Source organism: Balaenoptera musculus, chromosome 1 (assembly GCF_009873245.2).
Source record: "Balaenoptera musculus isolate JJ_BM4_2016_0621 chromosome 1, mBalMus1.pri.v3, whole genome shotgun sequence".
Lineage (NCBI taxonomy): Eukaryota > Metazoa > Chordata > Mammalia > Artiodactyla > Balaenopteridae > Balaenoptera > Balaenoptera musculus.
The window spans coordinates 133,340,994-133,361,038 of record NC_045785.1 but is presented as its reverse complement, the minus strand read 5'-3'; the positions used below and the strand labels follow the sequence as shown (position 1 = coordinate 133,361,038).

Genomic DNA, 20,045 nt, shown 5'->3' with positions numbered 1-20,045 from the left:
CTAAGTGAAACGGTTTAATGTGTCTCCCTCCTATGTTTATGTTGTACGAGGATGTTTCTGGAGATACAGTCCTGACCCTAGGCATAGCCCCCGTGATTATGATTTCAAACCCCACAGCAGCTGTTTTGGGACCTGTGGGGACTCTGAGGGCCCCTCAGATCACGTTCACCCAGCCTGCTTCCTCACTGGAATGAACCTCCAGCACAGGGACCGTCTTCTGATTTTTGGCTCCGCAGTGCTACCCTCTCTCTGCCGGGCCTTCTTTCTTCAATGCTTCCGAACGTCACATTACTCCCTCTTTTCTGCTCTTCCGCTCAGGCTGTGGTGGCCTCTCACAGACGCCCGCTCTGGGTTCTCAGGGCACTAAGGCTGGCTCTCAGCGTGCTTACGGGGAGGACCCAGTGCCCCACTGAGCTGGGTGTGAGAGCAGCTTGCCTTACGTGACCCTCCAGCAAAGATGGCAGCGATCTCCCCCTCCCCCCAGTCTCTCCCCCCTCCTTCCCCCAGAGCCTCTGGAGGTGCAGATTCTCTTTCCTCTCTTGGAGCTGCCCCAGGGATCAGCCCAGGACAGAAACTCTACCATGAATGGATGCAGCTGGTGTTTGGCCATCTACTAGGATTTAAATCTGTCCCCACCTCAATCTCTTTTATTCTTATTCCCTGGTTTTAGTCAAGAGTTTTTGAAATTTGCAACAACTGAGGCTATCCAGAGGACGGAAATCTTCGAGTACTGTCAGATGCTGGGCCGCCCCAAATCCTTCATCCCTTCTTTCCAGGTAACTGAACCCTCACGAGGCCACCACCTTAGCTGCGTCACATGGCTGTGGGCCACTGGGTTTTCTGCCTTGCTATCTGGCACGTAGTGGCTGGGCTAAGTCATCCACTGGACTTTTCCTCATTAGCTGGAATGTGGGAAGGGTTAGGATGTCTTTCTAGGTCCCCTAAAGGTTTCCATTTTAAGATAGGAAAGCAAAACACTGCAGCAGCCTCTGTGCTGGGGGATCCTGCCTCACTCCTGGCAATGAGAATCGTGCCAGCAGCCCTGGGGCTCCCCTCCTTTCTGCAGCTTCTTCTGCTCTTCTACCTCCAAATGGCTCCACCTTCTCCTCAGCCCCATGGTCATCCTGCTGGGAGTGGGAGCAGGAGGGCCCAACTGGGGGCTGCTCACCCTTCTCCCTCTCCTCTGACCTGCCGCTCCCATCTCTTTTGGATGACTCTGTTTTTAACTCTGGAAATTCCTCCCTGCTCTGTCCTTGGCCCCCATCCTTCTTTCCACCCCCAGGGCTGCAGCTGTGCAGGCGGTGTCCACGCAGGTTCTAACCTCTCTTCTCAACCTCTCTACTGGATGCCCTGTTGTCCCCTTAAATCCATAATGACTCCTTCCGTGCCTGTATTGAGAGTGTACTTGGTGGCAGCAACACACACACACATGCACACCACCACCACCAAACACAAAACACAAAACAAAGGCTTGGAAATGAATGAATTACTGCCTATAGGGCAATGACCCAGTTAGTATCTTCTTTAAGAGTTTTACCAAAGACCCACCTTCTCCAGCAGAGCCCTGCCTGACCAGCTCCTTTGGGTCCATGCAGGTCTTCAGTCTTTTTCTTTCTGTTCTGTAGTCATCCCACCTCTCAGCTGTCTTTGGGCTGATAGCAGTGAGATTAGCTGTTTTTAGGGAATGAGTTCTACATGCCTGGCACTGTGTTATGATGCTTTGACTGTATGATTTCTAATCCTGTGAGGCAGGCATGATTACCCTCCTTTTACAAAACAGGTTCCAAGGAGTTACATGCTATTGGCTCACATCTCTTGGGTACCATTTGTTCTAAGGACTTTACATGGATTCTCTCACTGAATCTTTACAACAGCCAAGGGGTAGATCATATTATCATCCCCATATTATAGTGAGGAAACCAAGGTGCAGAGAGGAGGTGGGCTAACTAGCGCAATGTTCCACACCCAGCATGGAGTTGGGATTTGAACTTGGGTCTGTCTGATTTCCAGCCCTCAGGCTCCATTTAGTTCTGTCACTCATGCTTCTCTGAACCCTTACCTGTCTCTGTCTGTACACTCCCTTGGGCTTGAAGTCCCTTGCACCTGAGTCATTTTTTCTTCTTTTATCCATCCCCCTGGTGCCTGGTCCTGTGCCCCACATACACCAGGCTTCCCAGAGATGTGGGCTGCCTGATAAGAAGAGTCCAGTGCATTTCCACGGTGACCAGAGCCTAGGGAGATTCAGCTGATGTGCCTTCCAGCCCTTTCTCTATGAGGACGGAACTGCAGACTGGATTTGGAATTGTGCCCATACACAGATAGAATGCCCCAAATGGCACAAGGCCCTCTTTAATATTTGGATCCAGAGTTAGAGGAAGTTGGCAGTCAGCTGACTTCCAAGAAGTCTTATCTCCACTTCTCTCTTTCTGTCCCTGCCTGGATGGGCTCATCACTGGCCCTGCTCCTCTTCACAGGTGTATAAGCTCCTTTATGCTTCCCGTCTGGCAGATTACGGCCTTGCGTCCCAGGCCTTGCATTACTGCGAAGCCATTGGCACAGCCCTCCTGAGCCAGGGAGAGAACAGTCACCCTGTGCTATTAGTGGAACTCATCAAGGTGAGCTTCTCAAAGGGTTCTCTGCAGGTGTGTTATCTTCAGTGTTCAGAGAAAGCTATTGTAAAGCGGCTCAGACACCCCATTTCATCTTCTTTGAACATGCTGTAAAATTGGAGCCCGTGGCTGTCTTTGACCACGTATGCATGTCCAGATGTGATAAGCAGAGGCCTGACACTGCACAAAGAAGGATGCTATGGGCGGGGATGGCGGCGGGGAGGGACGCAGTGAAATTGGGGGACTGGAAACCAGTCATGTGCTATGCAGGAAATTCATTCTTGCATCTGCTTTTTTGGTACAGTAAAACTGCCTGTTACGGTGAACTGTTCTAATGATAAAGGCTGGGCTTAGAAAATATATTTTAGTGGTTAAAACAGGAAATGATCCTTATTAAAATGCTTTTAAATGCCTGGAATATTTTATCACATGTGAGATACATTCAAAAAGAGAAAACAAAAACATATCAACTTTTAGTTCCTGAGAAAGAAAACAATCAGGCAAATCGTTGTTCCAATTAATTGAAGAAAAATCCATTAGCTGAGAGTAAAAAGGCAGCCTACCGTCAATTTTTTCTTTGCTTTAGATGAGGCTCAATGTTGGATTCTGTAATCAATAAAATCTGTGGTACTGAGCCCCTTTGATGGTAAATTTCTGCCAATAGGATGATGGTTGTAGGGAGCTCAGGACCCAGAATGGAGGAGTAGGAAAGTCTGGGAACTTAATGATGGAATAGTCTTACGATACAGGCAGTCGCTCGACCAGCAGCACAGATGTCTCCTTGTAGGGAGCTTGTTAGAAATGCAGAATCTCAGGTCCCACAGATTTCTGGGATCAGGACTAGCATTTTAGCAAGGTCCCAGGTGGTTCCTACCAGGCCTGAAGTTTGAGAAGCGCTTCTCCTGAGGACAGCTTTGCAGAGACATAAAGCAGAGTGACAGTTTCTCCTCATAGTTTATTTAGTGTCTAGCAACAAGATGGGTTAACCGTTTGTTTATGTTGCAATTCGGGGAAGATATCTGCTGAATTTGTTGTTTGGCAATTCTTTGTAATCTGGTTTACCAGTCAAGGCTCCCTTCTTTTTTCTTACTGCCTCTCCCCATGGCCTGTCCATTTCACTTACTTCTCTCTCTCTCCTTTTCCCTCTCTTACCGTCTGGAAACCTGGAACAGCTTGCAGAGAGACTGAAGCTGTCAGATCCTCTGATTTTAGAACGCCACCGCCGTCACCAAGGAGACAGGGACCTGGAGCCAGACTGGCTGGTACATCTTCGGGGGCACCACAAGGAGCTGCAGGTAAGTGGAGGGGGTGCAGGTCAGTGGGGTGGGCCTCTGTTTCCCTCTTGGCTGCCCTAGACCCAGAGTAGGCAGGCACTGACCTCAGCAAGCCCCCGACCCCATGGAGGGCTCTGGGGTCCCCTGTCACCCATGAGGCACAGCCTGACTGGGGAAGGGGTGGCACTCAGCTTCCCCGCTGCTGCCTCGCGCCCGGTTGGAAACATTTTCCTGTGTTTGGTGTGAGACAGTGGGGCCCTCTTCCAAAGCACCCAGCCACCCTTCTCTGTGGTCCCAGAAAATACATTTTCTGACCATCAAAGCTTCCATCTCTCTGTGAGGAACAATGGCTCACAGTGGCCCTTGTCACTTTCATGTAATGTAGGGCAATTGCTTAAAAGACTTCCGGGCCTTTCCTTTTGTTGTTCTGACAATTGCAGAAGCGGCTGGTAGTAACTGTACCAGTAATTGGAACAGGGCCTCCTCCATGTTGTTTCTCCCTCTGTCGCTGGGAAAGGGCAGGGGGATTTTTTTAGGCACACACGGCCCTTGGCTTCCTACATGTGCTGTGGGCTCTGGGGCCCACGGTTTCGTTCCCTCCTCTTGACCCTTCCTATGGGAGAGGATGCTGCCCTGGTCCCTGCCTGCTCTGGGCAGAGCTGGGAGGTAGGAAGGGCTGAGGCTGCCCCTCCCCCTCCCCGTCCAGCCACTGCATTCACCTGCGACTCCCTTACCTTATCACTCCCAAAGTTTCTTTTTGACTTAATTTTAAACCATGGTTCACTGTTTTTGTTTTTCTTTGTGTTGCTTAAGAGGTGTTTACTTTATCTTAACAGCAAAAGGCAGCAGGAGACACTGGGGATCCTCGCTCTGCTCACTCGGATGTTTTGGGAGCCAGAAAAACAACAGGTACCCAAACCAATGAACTGAATGTGTAATAGCTGACTCTCAGGATCTGATTATACGAGATAACCTAAAAGACTCTCCCCCTTCCCTTCCTGGAGTGCCTTCCTTGCCTGTGTCAATCTGACCCAGTGGTCTGGGCCCCCCCTCTCCACACAGCTCAGCTGACCAGAGGCATCCCTGACACGATTTTTTTCCTTTTTTTAATTAATTAATTGATTTATTTTTGGCTGCGTTGGGTCTTTGTTGCTGCGCGCGGGCTTAAGTAGTTGTGGTACGTGGGCTCAGTAGTTGTGGCATGCAGGCTCAGTAGTTGTGGCACACGGGCTTAGTGGCTCCGCGGCATGTGGGATCTTCCCGGACCGGGGCTTGAACCCGTGTCCCCTGCATTGGCAGGCGGATTCTTAACCACTGCGCCACCAGGGAAGTCCCCACCCCTGACACTTCTGTTTCTGCATTATTAGAGTTTTTGCTTCACATTCAGGTTTTAATCTTGTTATGTTGTGTTGTTATCTAATTGCTTCACTTGTGTCAGTACTGTCTCCCTAGCTGAATACATTCCTTGAGGCCAGAGGTGGTGGGTTATCTGTATTTCACGTTAGCAGTGGGGACATAGGAAGTGCCTGTGGTGTTTGAGCATCAATCGCCACACGCGTGAAATAGGTTTCAGAGTGTTTTCAGCAGATCCCTCCTTTCCCTTCAGGATGCCTCTGAGTATTGGGTTGGGCAGATGTTGTTACCCCAGTTAATTCTGTGCCCTTTCCCCAAACAGCACTCCCTGGTGGGGTCAGGACGGGGCCTCATCTTTTTCCTTCCGGCTGTGTCCCAGCCTTTTTTGCTTCCTTCAGGGATAAGCAAGGGGGCAGCAAGGAAGGGCAGGCCTTGGTTTCTGTTTCCCAGCTTTGCTGCTGCGTCCCAGAATCTGTGAGGGTGAAGGGCTGCAAGAGAGCAGGCTGGGTGTTTCTGAGTGGCCACTTCCGCTGGGAAGCAGCTGTGTCTCCTGTCACCCAATGGAGCAGGTGGGTCAGATGACCACACCAGTTCCATAACCTTGGGGCAGCCATTGTCCCCGTCCACACCTTGGTCTGTCTCTTCAGCAACACAGCAGAGCCAGAATGAATACCACCAAGGTCCCTTCCTGGGCCAAGGTTCTGCTTCTTTAAAAGCAAAGCCATCATTTCTGTAGTCTGATTTGGGTTTTAACTGGCAACATTCTAAGTTTCAAGTACCCAAGTCCCTTAGGAGATCCTTAGAAGAGAAAGTTTATCCAAATGCAAGAAATTGTGGAGTTAAATGAGATGGTAATTTCTTCCCTCCAAACCCACTGGTTTAAGGCTCAGAGATCATACAAGGTAGTGAGGGAAATAGTTTTGTAAACTCTGAGTCATAAGCGGTGAGAGGTGTTACAATTACTGCTGTGTTGTACTTGTCATCACATCGATGGCAGCCACACCAAGCGGCCTGTCCTTGTCACTGCTTTCCAAAGAGCAGGATTGTTCCTGGTATGATTAGTCCACACAAATGCCACATTACAGGTCTCACTTCCTCCTCTTTGCCCTATGTCCTTAGACGACACTTTCTACCAGGATCTTTCTGGACATCAAGGCAACTCAGAAGCCCTTGGGGACTGCTCAGCCCTGTGGCCAACACTGGAGCCGATGGGCCCGGCCCATCCCAGCCCACAGCAGCCCCTTCCCCCCCAGCCCAGCTCCTACCCAGCAGGAGGAGGTTCCGGGCAGACGGGGGTCCCGGTGCCTCTTTACTCAGTTCCTGAGACCCATCTGCCAGGGACCGGTGGCAGCGTGGCAGTGACAGGGACTCCTGGAGGAAGGGCCTGGGAGGAAGCCCAGCAGATGCACCCGCCCCCTGGTAAGACCTGCCAGCGAGGCAGCGAACCTTGGGTGACGAGTGTCTAGGGGAGCAAGCAGAAGAGGGAGGTGCAGGGAGCAGTGCAGGGTGTGGGGTGGGAGCTGGTAAAGCCCTGAGTGGTGGGTGTGAACATGACTGAGGGCCTGGTACTTCACGTTCTTCTGAGGGGGACAGCTCTCTCCCATTCCACCCCATGTCTCTACTGGGACAAGCATAGCACAGCCAACTGCAGCCACTCTTGCCATCCCCTTGGATTCTGTAGTTTCTAGGATCTCGGCTGGAGAAGGCAAGAAAATGCCACCTGTGCCTGGAGCTGTAGTTTAGGCCAAGTCCTCTTTCTTTTTTTTTTTTTTTTAAATAAATTTTTATTTATTTATTTATTTATTTATTTATTTATTTATTTATTTATTTATTTTTGGCTGTGTTGGGTCTTCGTTTCTGTGCGAGGGCTTTCTCTAGTTGCGGCAAGTGGGGGCCACTCTTCATCGCGGTGCATGGGCCTCTCACTATCGCGGCCTCTCTTGTTGCGGAGCACAGGCTCCAGTCGCGCAGGCTCAGTAATTGTGGCTCACGGGTCTAGCTGCTCCGCGGCATGTGGGATCCTCCCAGACCAGGGCTCGAACCCGTGTCCCCTGCATTGGCAGGCAGACTCCCAACCACTGCGCCACCAGGGAAGCCCCCCAAGTCCTCTTTCTGAAGTCATCAGTGTCAGGGACCGCGGGCAGAGGCTCGTGCTTCTGTCTTCTCCCCTCAGGCCTTGGACAACAGGGGCCGAGTATGGGTGAGCATTGCAGAGTGATGCCAGGGAAGTGCGGGAGACCACGCAGAAGGATCAGATCTTAGACCTTCTAAGACAAGGTCCTGTCCAAGATGGGAGACTCACATGGAGGGGAAGGTCAGGGAGGATCCCTGCGATCCAGCTTGATGTGGCCCTGATTTCCGGGGTTCCTGAGGAATGACCCTGGTTCGGGGTGAAGGTTGGGTGAGCAGCATGTCCTGGGGTGGCTGGAATTCAGAGGCTCATGCAAATGGACTTTGCATTTACTGTGATGCACTTGGGGCTATGAGCTCAGAGCTCCAGCTGCTTTGCAATTAGGAAAGCCAACTGTGTCCCCATTACCCTTCTTCAGGATAGATGGGAAAGGCCCCACTTCACATCACGATTTCTGTTGTGTTTTGTGCCATAGGAGAGAACACAGTGTCTCCAGAAACCTTCCAGCATCCTGATGGGCAGAAGGTTGTTTCCAAACCGCAGGTGAGAGGACAGAGCCCAGCAGATGCGGTGCCCACTCTGAGCTGCGGGTTTCCTTCAGTTGACACGGTTTCTCAGCCACTCACAGATGCCTTCCTGTGCCTTGCACCAGCCCTCTCTTCCATGTTTCACCTTGTTTCTTTCTACACCAGATCCTGAGAGGTGGAGAGGAGGCTTGTTCCAGTTCATGTTCAGTCCTGCCAACCTGTATCCATGGGGGCAGGGTCGGCAGGGCTGAGTGTAGCTTTGGACTCACACATCCGCTGCCTTTGATGCCCTCTTCTTACTGTTGCACCGAACACTTGCTGTGCTCTGCCCCACCATGGAAGACTCTTGATATTTCTTCCTTTCCTTTAATTTTTACCTTGCTTTATTTCCAAGAAGGACCTACCGCAGCTGAATCTCTTCTGCCCAGGTGTGCCATCAGGTCTTGGAGGGAACCACGTCTAAGTAATCATCCAGCCAGCTGTTGGATGAATGAATCCCTTCCCTCCAACAGCAGGCATTGCTCGTCCCAAACCTAAGACGTTGTCTACCTTTGCCTGGCTGGAGGGGAACTTCCTCAAGTCGTAACCGGGCTGCAAGGCTTCCGACTTTTATGCTTTACATTTTTTTTTTCTAACTGAAAAATTAGTACGTTATTGTTATAGAAAACTTGAAAAATGAAGAAAAAGTGTCATATAAAGAGTCAAACAGACATCACTCAGAAGCCCATAGTCAAATATTTTCATTATTTCCTTCTAAAAGTTTTTCTATATACGAGTTTCTCCTGCTATCCGGACATAGAGCCTTTCCATGAAACCTTTCGTAAGTCTAAATGGCATGAAGGGAAGAAGCAGTTACCTCAGTACACATCTTGCTAACAATGCACAAAATAAATCGAAAGGAAGCACAGGTGCTCACAGACACAGGTCAAAGCTATGGCATCTTGATGCGGAGATGCTGAGCATAGTTTCCGGGAAGGAGCTTGGCAGGCCACTCTCACTGCTTGGGGTACGCTCTGCCTCTATAACGGCTCCTACAAAACAAACGCTGAACGCTTTTTTCACTTTTTGCCTTTTTTTTTGTAAAAGCGAAAATCCTCTTTGGACTTTTTTTTGGTTAGGGAAAACAGGTACTAATGTAGGTCTTTGGTAAAAGCCAAGTGGCATAATGCAAACTTTCAAAAAGTGGGGGAGACCTGTCTATGTATATATGTGTGTATATAAATGTGTATACATACACACATGTGTTTTTAAATGGTTAAGAACATATGTAGGTGAAACTTTATTTTCTATTTATTTAATACTATAAAATTGAGATTTTCCATGTCATTCCTAAATAGGATTTTTAATATTGGTGTGATAAAGTCCATTGTATGGAAATACCATCACTCATGCATTTATTCATTCACAAATACTGAGTTCCTACAACATACCTGGCACTGTTAAAGGGGCTGGGGGTACACAGGGAAGCAGACAAAGCCTGCCCTCATGGGGCTTCTGTTCCGTGGAGGTGACTGCAAATAAACCACTGTGTGCATGAGGGATGTTACTTTACATGGAGTGGAAGGGAAGGCATCTCTGAGGTCAGCATGGAGGGTGGACGGAAGCCAGGTGAGTATTCAGGGAACAAGTGTTCCAGGCAGAGGGAATAGGGAGAGCAAAGGGCCTATAATGGGACTGACTTGGTGCAATCGAGGAAGAGCATGGAATCACTGTACCTAGAAAGTGGGGAGCAACAGGGGAGAGGGCTAAGAAGCAAGACCAGAGAGGCAGAGAGAGACTGGGTTATGGAGGGCCTGGTAGGCCCTGGAAGGAGCTCAGATTTTAATTCATCTTCCCCCCGTTGTTAAACACTTCAAGTGTGTCTCCTTTCTTTCCTACTCTTTCTCGCTACTCCTCCCTTCTCTTCCCCTCATATGTAAAACACAATGATGGGCATTCTAGTATATAAACCCTTGTCTATTCCTCAAATTTATTCAAATAGGAGAAATTCCTAGAAGGAGAGTCAGACTGCTTAAGTTTAAATCCTTGCTCTGCCGTTTACTAGCTATGTGACCTTAGGTTGCTTAACCTTTCTTTTTTAATAAATGTATTTATTTTTGCTGAGTTGGGTTTTCGTTGCTGCGCTCGGGCTTTCTCTGGTTGTGGCGAGCGGGGGCTACTCTTCGTTGCGGTGCGCGGGCTTCTCATTGCGGTGGCTTCTCTTGTTGCGGATCACGGGCTCTCCCCACTGCTTTACTGAGCAGGTCAGGTGAGGGAGTACGTGTAAATGTGCCTTTGCAACCTGTCAAGTGCTATAAAAATGTTACTTCTGTTTTCTTTAATCCCAGGTGCCACTGATTTCCAGAGCACGAAATATTTCTGAGAGTTCCACTGTATCAGTCAAGGAGGATGAGGAGGAGTCCTCCGATGAGGCAGATAAGAAGTCTTCCGAAACCACCGCCCAGAGAGAAAAGCTCAGAGACGCGAAGGAGAGTACAAAGGTAGAGGGATTCTTCTCTTCCCAGAGGGCGGAGCAGAGCTGGGAATCTGGGCTTCGGTGGTGTCCCTGCCCCTCCTGTCTCACCACCATCACAGGTGGGGGGGGGGCGGCTGGCTAATCTCATATTCAGAGGGAGAAGCGACCCTGCAGGCCACAGAACTCGCCTTCCTCCCTCCAGAGCTCGGGGTTTGGCTGGCTCAGCTGGTTTCGCCCGAAGCCCGCCAGAGACGCGCCCCCCCCTGGAGACAAAGACGCATCTGACAGTCCTGACTCTGAGGTAACCTCGGCAGGGAGGGCGTGGAAGCTCCCCCTTCTAGGGGCCCTAGGAGGGTCTGGAGCTGGCATCTCTACCCTGGTCCGGGTGAAACAGGTTTAGTGATGGAAGATCGTGGGAAACAAATTGGTCCAGTGAGGGGAAAGGCAGATGATGAAAGGCCTGAAAAGTCAGGATGAAGAATTTTAACTTTCGAGGGCCAGGAGTAATTTGGAGCATTGAGCAGAGGAGCGGCCTAAAGAAAATGGAACTTGGGGGAGAGAAAGCCGGCATCTGGTTGAGGCAGGAGGCCGCCATGTGGGCCCTGCAGGAATACAAGCAGGCAGCATCGGTTTGTTAACCGTCAGGGCTACCTTCCTTTCTGCACTAAGCAGGAAGACCCCCGAGCATCTTCTCCTCCCCAGCCCAGCCCGGGCCTCTCGCCGACGCCGCCCCCAGCTCCCCAGCCTCTGCCGGATGCCGGCGCCTCCTCCAGGGACACAGGTACCGCCAACCTCATGTCCTCTGGGCTGCCTGTGGTCCTCTCTGCGCTCCCCGGGGGGGGGGGTGGGGGTTGCCTTCTGGGCGTGGGGACTCCTTTGTCCCGAGCAGCGGGAACACCCCTGACTCATTGCTTCCTAGGCGGGAGTGAAGCCCGAGGATCAGTGTCCGGGGCCGGGAGAGCCGAGGGCACGGGGAGTGGAGGCTTGTCGGGACCTGAGGTGAGCCGCCCACCAGGCACCTGTGTGCGGACTGAACTTTCATGTGGGCTGGAGGTGTCGCCCTGTGAGGGCCTGACTCGTGGAGGATATGGAGAAAGCTTCTGTATTAGTTTGCTAGGGCTGCCAGAACGAGGTATCAGAGACTGTGCCATTTAAACACCAGAAACTTATTTCCTCCCGGTTCTGGAGGCTGGAGATCTGAGATGAAGGTGTCGGCAGCGTGGGTTTCTCCCGCAGCTTCTCTCCTTGGCTTGTAGCTGGCCATCTTCTCCCTGAGTCTTTACATGGTCTTACCTCAGTGTGTGTCTATGTCCAAATTTTCTCTTTTTATAAGAACACCAATCATAATGGGTTAGGGCCACTCTAATGACTTCATGTTACCTTAATCACCTCTTTAAAGACCCTGTCTCCAAATACATTCTGAGGTGCTGGGGTTAGGACTTCAACATATGAAGTTTGGGGGGAACAGGAGTTAGCCCATAACTTCTTCCTTAGGTGATGTCTAGAGAACGGCCTTGGGACTTCCCTGGCAGTCTAGTGGTTAAGACTGTGTGCTTCCACTGCAGGGGTCGTGGGTTCAATCCCTGGTTGGGGAACTAAGATCCTGCATGCCGTGCGGCATGTGCAAAAAAAAGAGAACGACCTCTTTCCCTGTCCCAGTAGGAGCCAGAGTACACCAGTATCCTTGGCAAGGGCTGTGATAAACTCTTGATGAATTGTCCACACCAGTATGGATTTCATGCCGATTGCTAGGAAAACATTTTTATTTCTTGTGGCCTGGTTATAGCACTCTTGTAGTATTTTAGATCTTTCAAAGAATAGGAGGTTACTTTTTATGATACTATTAATACATTTATTATGGCCTCTTCTTTTCATGCAGCAGCACCCGAGGCTCTGCAATGCCACCCTAGACCTAGGGGTTGGCTGTGCCCACTTGAACCACATTTGTTTGCTCAAGATTCCCTGAGCTCTATCACGTCTGCATCTCTTGACCAAAGTTGATGCTCAGGGAAGCCCTTGATGTTCTGGAATCTGGGAAGTGGTGACTAAGAGGATTTTCCATTATTTTCCATCGCAGGATGTTTCCTCTGGGCTCTACTTCAACCCTGGTGTTCTGCTTCCCCCACCCCCCTTGAAAGGGGCTGTCCCTCTCTACAACCCATCCCAGGTCCCCCAGGTAAGGAGGCCCTGAGGGAGAGGGGGTTAGGAGCATGGGTTCTGGATTAAGGAGACCCAGATTTATAACTTACTTATAACAACTTACTGTGCCTGAGTTCTTGAGCAATGACTAACCTCTCTAAGTCTCAGTTTCTGCATTTGTAAAATGGGGTTAGTAGTAGCTACCTCAGCGGGTAGTTGTGAGGATTAAACCGGAGCATGTATGTGAAGGGCCTGGCACTCAGAAAATGCTCAGTCAATGTCACTATTATTAATATTGCACTTGACCTTTTGTAAGTCTTGAGACTCAGGAGAGACAATTGGTGTTGGTGTCAATGGTGTGGTTGCACCAGGGCTGTGTCCTGGGGGTGAGGGGATCATTGCAAAGTTTGATTGAAGCTAAACTCCCTGCTTCTGCATGATCTGGGGCAGACTGCTTGTTCTGATGTATTACTGGCCTCCCTTCTATATAAAATTGAATTTCTTTCTCCTTATTTAAGAGGTGAAGGTGTTGGGTGAAAACGAATAATGAGAACACCACCATGGGAAGCCAAATACAGCAGAAGGGTTTCTAGACCCTCAGGATGCCCAAGCTCAATCCAGCCAGTCAGCCCTGGTCAGAGTCATGCTTGGGGCTATAATCTAGTGCCATGCTTGTTCTTTTCCAGCTCTCTATGGCTACCAGCCTGAACCGGCCAAATCGCCTAGCTCAGCGCCGCTATCCAACCCAGCCATGATGAGAAGGACCAACCATCCCAGGCTGGTCTCCCTGAAGCACAACTTTTACGGTGTTCTCGTTTCTTAATCTCCCAGCCCCTCTGCCACATCGGGGCCCCCAAGAGGGTTGTGCTAGCCTGTTGCCTCCATGGGACATAGAGAACGCAAGGGGACAGGGTCTCCCAGGACATAGCTCAGTTCAATCTCTTAAGATTAGCTTCAGAATGATGGTGCAAATGACTTCATCAGATGGAAAAGCTGGGCATAACAGCAGACTGGAGGTGAGAAGAATGCTGTGACGGCAGCACTTAGAATGTGGCTTGAGATCCTCGGGAAAGTCAGGGCCTAAGAATCCCACTGCTGGAATCAATGATGACACCACTGGCCTCAGCAGCAGGAAATTATTGGGGGAGACGCACTCAGAGCAATATTCTAGACTAACTTTGACTTCTTCCTCAGCCTTAGTTACAGACCAATTCATGGCTCTAGTTAGCAAAAGGGTTCTGAATCTCAGAAACTTATCATTGTTTCCCGTCATCATTCCCTCTTGGGTGACATTTTGGCAGTTTCCCTCTTGGTTTTAGTTTTGTGCACATTTTTTATGTGGTTCAGATTAATTATATTTCTCTCACTTTCTTAGCTGGTCCTATTTTTCCACATTCTGGCATCTGGCTATCAAGTTAGATTGCCGTAGGCATCATATTGTCATGGTAACTACTGAACCTAATGATGCAGATGGATGGAACATCAGTGTAATAAAGGATGGAAAATGTTCCCTAAAAATTCACTCCTTCCATAAGAGAGGAGGAATGAGTGCCTGAGTTTGTTAATACCTCCCTTCCTCCCTCGGGCCTTTGCAAATTGATGTTCGGAGGGTCAGAGGAGCCAGAGGGAGGAGGGGCACATCTTGGAAATTTCCATTTCTCCTTTCAAACCCCCAATAGGAGTAACTCTTGCTGTTTGTCAGATTTGCTGAAAATTGTTCCTCACAAAGAACATTTTTTGTGTGTGTAATTGTACATACAGGTTTTGTACTTTAACGTAATATGGTTCTGATGTTGATAGTGATTAAACCAGATAATTTTATAGCAGATGCTTGTCTCCGGCTGGTTTTTGCAGAGGGAGAGAGCACACTGAGTGGTCTCTTCCCTGAAGTCTTTCTAATAATGGTTTCATTGTGTGATAGGTGCGAACAGCTGGTAAAAGCCCTTTGTTAACGAAGAATCTAGGGAATGGTCCTCTTAACTTCTAAGTCTACCGCTATTTTTTCAGTTAAAAAAATATGGACAAAAGCTCCTCTGATGCAAATTGGTTACTCTGTTAACTAAATATTGCATATTCTGTTCTCTAAAAAGTTTATTCATCTCTCAGATTAAATTGGGAAATGTGTGCACCAGTGTTTTGCATCTAGAAGGCCCTCAGTAAGTGCTGTTCCCTTTTTCCCTAAAAAAGACTGCAGCCCCTTCAGTTTGGTATGCTGACACCCAGTGGCGGTACAATGCCAGTAGTTTGTGAGTTTCATAGGCACCCAATTGTTTAGACTTGAATCCTGGCTCATCCACAGTTCATCTTGTAGTCTTGGACAGGGTTATCTAACTGTCTTGTGCTGCAGTTCCCTCATCTATAAAATGAGGATGATAATTACAATAGTACCTACCATATAGGGACAGTGCAAGAATTAAAGGAGTCAAGCTCTTAAAAAAGTACCTAGTACATGCTAAGCATTTTATGTGTGTGTTTTAAAAAAATTATTAGTATATAATCTAATAAGTAAAATTGCCTTATCTTGTTGCCTATGATATTAAACTGTGGATTTTTCATTCTTTTTTTAAAAAAATTATTTTTTGAAGTATAGTTGATTAATTCCTACTGTATAGCAAAGTGATTCAGTTATACATATATACATTCTTTTTTAATATTCTGTTCCATTATGGTTTATCACAGGATACTGAATATAGTTCCCTGTGCTATACAGTAGGACCTTGTTGTTTATCCATTCTATGTATAATAGGTTGCATCTGCTAATCCCAACCCATGCCTCCCCCACTCCCCCTCCCCCTTGGCAACCACAAGTCTATTTTCTATGTCTGTGAGTCTGTTTCTGTTTTGTAAATAAGTTCATTTGCATCATATTTTAGATTCCACATATATGTGATATATGGTATTTGTCTTTCTGAATTATTTCACATATTATGATAATCTCTAGGTCCATCCATGTTGCTGCAAATGGCATTATTTCATTCTTTTTTATGGCTGAGTAGTATTCCATTGTATATATGTACCACATCTTCTTTATCCGTTCATCTGTTGATGGACATTTAGGTTGCTTCTATGTCTTGACTATTGTAAATAGTGCTGCTCTGAATATTGGGGTGCATTTATCTTTTCAAATTATGGTTTTCTCTGGATGTATGCCCAGGAGTAGGATTGCAGGGATCATATGGCAACTCTATTTTTAGTTTTTTGAGGAACCTCCGTGCTGTTTTACATAGTGGCTGTACCAATTTACATTCTCACCAACAGTGTAGGAGGGTTCCTTTTTCTCCTCACCCTCTCCAGCATTTGTTATTTGTAGACTTTTTAATGATGAGCATTCTGACCAGTGTGAGGTGGTACCTCATTGTTGTTTTGATTTGCATTTCTGTAATAATTAGTGATGTTGAGCATCTTTTCATATGCCTGTTGGCCATCTGTATGAGATTTTTCTTTCTTGATACAGGTGTGTAATGGGAAGAATAATTTAAAATTACTTCTCAATAGGTGTTCTTATGACTAAGCCAGTTTCTCTCCCTGAATCCCACCTGCCACCAATGTTAGGTCATGTGGCTTAGTGCCCCCAGGAACAATGACATAGGGGAAGTCCTACCCTATAAAAATAAGCACTTTAGAGGAGGACAGTGAGGACCAAAGAGGAAGGTAAAGACATCAGATGCCTGTGTCCTCACTTCTGCCTCCTGTTGGGATTATTCATGGAAAACGAGTGACTACAGTGTCAACAAAGCATGTACTGGGATTAGTTACTTCCCAGGCAAAGGAAGTAATATGTGCAGCAGTGGACACATTTTCTGAGGGGAAAATCAGAGGGTTTTATGCACTAGAAAGGGAGGAGGCCATGGTACTTATGCTAATTCATGATTGGAAGCTTGTACTCTGGCAAAGTCAGAACGCATCCATTAACATGGAGCATGGTTGGTTAAAACAAGTCCTGTCGTTCATTCGTCAGGAAAGAGCCCTCAGTTGGGCCCAGTAAGGGTATGATGAACTGGGGTCTCTCAGAGCTCTTAGTTGTTTATCAGCTGTTTTTAGTGATCGTGATGGTGGTGAGTTTGCTAAAGGTCATAACTATTTTAGAGCTTTAGAGGTTAAAACCAGTTGTGGTGAAACAAAGCAAATGCAGCTGTAAGAAGAAAATACTTTGTTTCTCCTTTACAAGGTGGAAGCTTGGGAAGTAGAACAGGTTGTGCTAGAAATATGCTGCTGGGAACGGGGAGCCTGAGAACACTGGGGCCTTTTCTCATCTACAGCTCCCGAGAGGCTGCAAGCCTCTGCAGGCCAAGGAGAAGCTGGCTTTGGCTTGGGAGCCATAGCATCTTGGCCTTGGGTTTGACCATGGTCTGAGGCAGAGCCTCCAGCTCCCTGCAGTCTGGTGTACGTGGACTCTTGCAGGCAATGATTGCACAGTGTCCCAAAAGGCCACAAGGGACCAGTTGTCCCCTGTAGATGCCAGGTCAGCGCCGGGCCAGACCAGCTACCTGCAAAGCCTAAGGCTGACCGTGTCAGCCATAGGCCTTCTTTCGCATCACTGTAAGCCATTTTGGGGACAGGAGATAAACAGAATTCTCTCTCTTTTAAAAAAGGAATTACCCAAAGACACTGTTTAAAAGGGAAGAAACTGAGATATTGTTAATTGGCAAGTTTGTTTTTGCCCCTACTCCTCAATGGGGTATGAGCTTTGAGGAAGAATAGTTATAGGAAATGAAGAAGCTACATTTTTCTTAAAAAACTGAGTGGTAATGTGCAAATTTGTGATCCTGCTATATACATATAATTTAATATTTATATGGAAACACTTAAACCTAATGTTCAGTAATTTGGAAGAGAATAAACCGTTAAATTCCATTTAAGTGTCTTTATCACATATCACCATTCCTGCCTTCTGTCTAATCCCCTTATGTGGCTATAAAACTGCAAACAAGCCTTGCTTCCTCAGTCACCTATACCTACTCCTCTTTCAGCCCTAACTCAAGCTTCAGGTTGCTCAGGATCAAAGTCTCTGCTAGCTTTTTTCTTTACCCTAGAAATCTCCTTTCTCTTTGGTTTCTTCCTCTGAGCAACCAAGAAGGGCAAGAGGCTGCATCCACCTCTTCACTAAAATCAGAATATTTTCTTCCCATAGGAAATATGCAAAGCACTCTTGCCCTTGAAAAGAATAATAGGTGTGTAATTTGGGTCTCTCCACTCACAGGGGTTTCTCTGACACTTCCCGAACCAAGAGAGTGGCATGGAAGTGCCTTTTCCCCTCTTGTTTTTTTTTTTTTTTTTTTTTGAGGAGGGAGATGACGCTCAGGAGGATGGTCCTGACGTTCTGCGTGGGCTTCCACCGCTCCGAGGGCAGCTCCCCGCTCTGGGGGTCATCGACGGGGGTGTGGAGGATGGAGATGCACACGTCCCCAGTCTCGTAGATGTTGGGGTGCCACATTTTGGTCAGGAAGCGAAAGGCCGGCGGAGAGTAGGGGTAGTCAATGGGGAACTTGAGGCGCGCCTTGAAGCAGACGCCCTCGTAGTAGGTTTTGGGGGGCCCGAAGATGGCCACCTCCCAATTGTACAGGTCGCCCTCGTCCACCAGGGTCACCCGGAAGCCCTCCACCGGCTCCTCCTGCAGCCCCTTGAGCTCCAGAAGCAGCCCCTTCTGCGAGCTGGGCAACAGCGGCCGGGCCATGGCGGCGGCGGACGGGCCCGGGGCCGGGGGCGCTTGGGGCCGCGGGGCCGTGGGGGCGCGGGACGGGCCGGGGCCGGGGCCGCCTTCTTCGTCTGCGCCGCCACCACCACCCGGAGCCTCCGGGCGCTCCAGTAGCTCTGCACCGGCGCCCGACGCTCACCTCAGCCTCCGCGCCGCGCCCCCGCCGCCCGCCCTGACCGCGCCTCTCCCCTCTTGTTTTTGTCATCTTAAGCTGGAAATTGCATATGGCATGGTCTGCACGTAATAGGGTATTAGGTACTTACCTGGGTTTGCCTCAAACACGGCCTTCAACACTGCCTGCTCTCATGAAGTACTTATACCAGGCACCATTCATTCAGATCCTTCAGAAATGGTTTCTTAATGAGATTTAAAGTTATTTTGAATGAGGATTTAGAGCATATTAAACTGTTTTCATTGCAATCTCACTAAGTAGAGGAATCTGCTTCCCATACTCTCTTCCTTTTTATTTGTATCTCCAGGTAATGGTACTTTGCAGGAACTAGGTCAACAGCAGTGCAACTCAGACTTGACTGACCCATGCAAACTGTTGTTATTTTAATGTGAGATGTTTTCCTGGTCTTTATCCAACTTAGAGCCGATTAAGTATCCATTTTTAAAGAATCTCAGGAGAGGATTCCATGGCTTCCCCTGAGGTTTCAGGCTAGGGTTTCACACTCTCACACATTATTAGGAAGCTATTCCTAGTACTTTCCACCCAAATCACTCATGTGGCTCTTTAAGACTCTCAGCTGGTCCTCAGCAGAGAGGGAAAACAGCTGCTCCCCACCACCTGTGCCTGGAACTCTTCCACTTTCTGTAAGCCCATTAAATCATGTCTCAGCTTGTGAAATGAAGGCTTACAAAATGGGGTTTTCTTGACTAAAGTTGGGAATTAAACCAGCTAAATGCTTGGAATCTTTTGGTAGCTATGGTGACCAGACATTCTGAATTGCAGTAACAATAGAAATATATTTATTGAGTACTTATGTGATAGGGGCCGTGCGAGCGCGCAGCCGTTAGAGCCAGACCGTTATCGCGAGACCCTGAGCGCGGCCGGCAGTTAACGTGGGCGGCAGTTAACGTGGGCGGCAGTTAACGTCGCAGTGGTCCTCCAGGCAGACGGTGCGCGAGAGGCGGATGGCGTCCTTCTCCCTCGGGCCCTCCAGGCCCTCTGGCTTCGGGCCTGGCGGGTGAGCTGGGGGGCCCGGGAACAGGCTGAGGGCTGTGTCCCGCAGAGCTCTAGAGCCCTCTCCACGGCCGCCCACTGGCCAGGCCCAGGCCTGGAAGCAGCAGCGAACCTCTCCCCCATCCCCACCTCTGCGACCTAATGGTGGTGGCATCTCCATGGGTCACAGTCCGCGGAGGCTTCAGCAACTGGAATATATGGACACTGCCACTAAGGTAACAGCTTCAACCAGCTTCAGTCTCTCTGTTTAAGTTTCAAAAATTGGTCCAGCTTAGATCGGTTGTCTACCCCTAGGAGGTGGCCAGAGGACAGGGTTAAGTTGCAAGGACACTGCACATTATTACTTTGGGTCCACCTCTGTGGTTGGCGCTATTCCCTAAGAGGGGCAATTGTGAGCTGGGAATTAACCTGATTGGTATTTGCTACACATATTCCTATTGATCCTATACAAATGATTCTTTCCAGTTTAAATGAAAAGTCTGAGGGACTTCCCTGGTGGTCCAGTGGGTAAGACTCTGTGCTCCCAATGCAGGGGGCCCGGGTTCGATCCCTGGTCGGGGAACTAGATCCTGCATGCATGCCGCAACTAAGAGTCCATATGCCGCAACGAGGATCCCGTGTGCCACAACTAACACCCAGCGCAGCCTAAATAAATACATAAATATTAAAAAAAAAA

General features: G+C 48.7%; 2 protein-coding genes across 8 annotated transcripts in view; one reads left to right on the top strand and one right to left on the bottom strand.

The window, feature by feature from the left end:
- The window catches only part of LOC118896593 (protein transport protein Sec16B-like), a 41,483-nt gene extending 27,149 nt beyond the window's left edge, over positions 1 to 14,334 (top strand). For 2 of the 7 annotated variants that reach the window (XM_036854576.1, XM_036854582.1), the window contains 12 exons: positions 671 to 776; positions 2,475 to 2,615; positions 3,782 to 3,904; positions 4,720 to 4,792; positions 6,356 to 6,655; positions 7,843 to 7,910; positions 10,222 to 10,374; positions 10,552 to 10,650; positions 10,995 to 11,130; positions 11,269 to 11,348; positions 12,427 to 12,525; positions 13,175 to 14,334. In XM_036854576.1, coding sequence (XP_036710471.1) covers positions 671 to 776; positions 2,475 to 2,615; positions 3,782 to 3,904; positions 4,720 to 4,792; positions 6,356 to 6,655; positions 7,843 to 7,910; positions 10,222 to 10,374; positions 10,552 to 10,650; positions 10,995 to 11,130; positions 11,269 to 11,348; positions 12,427 to 12,525; positions 13,175 to 13,243 — 1,447 coding nt within the window. In that variant the 3' untranslated portion in view covers positions 13,244 to 14,334. The remainder of the gene's footprint in view (positions 1 to 670; positions 777 to 2,474; positions 2,616 to 3,781; positions 3,905 to 4,719; positions 4,793 to 6,355; positions 6,656 to 7,842; positions 7,911 to 10,221; positions 10,375 to 10,551; positions 10,651 to 10,994; positions 11,131 to 11,268; positions 11,349 to 12,426; positions 12,526 to 13,174) is intronic. The other 5 variants (XM_036854621.1, XM_036854631.1, XM_036854611.1 and 2 more) reach the window with 4 other exon arrangements.
- A 3,348-nt stretch (positions 14,335 to 17,682) lies between these two features.
- LOC118906822 (ubiquitin-conjugating enzyme E2 R1-like) lies at positions 17,683 to 18,336 on the bottom strand. The gene has a single exon (XM_036874613.1). The coding sequence runs from the start codon at positions 18,160 to 18,162 to the stop codon at positions 17,683 to 17,685; it is 480 nt and encodes a 159-aa protein (XP_036730508.1). The 5' UTR covers positions 18,163 to 18,336.
- Positions 18,337 to 20,045: the final 1,709 nt, after the last annotated feature.

Bases quoted from the DNA above. Each gene is read 5' to 3' on its own strand.
- LOC118906822 (XM_036874613.1), bottom strand. From the start codon at position 18,162: ATGGCCCGGCCGCTGTTGCCCAGCTCGCAGAAGGGGCTGCTTCTGGAG.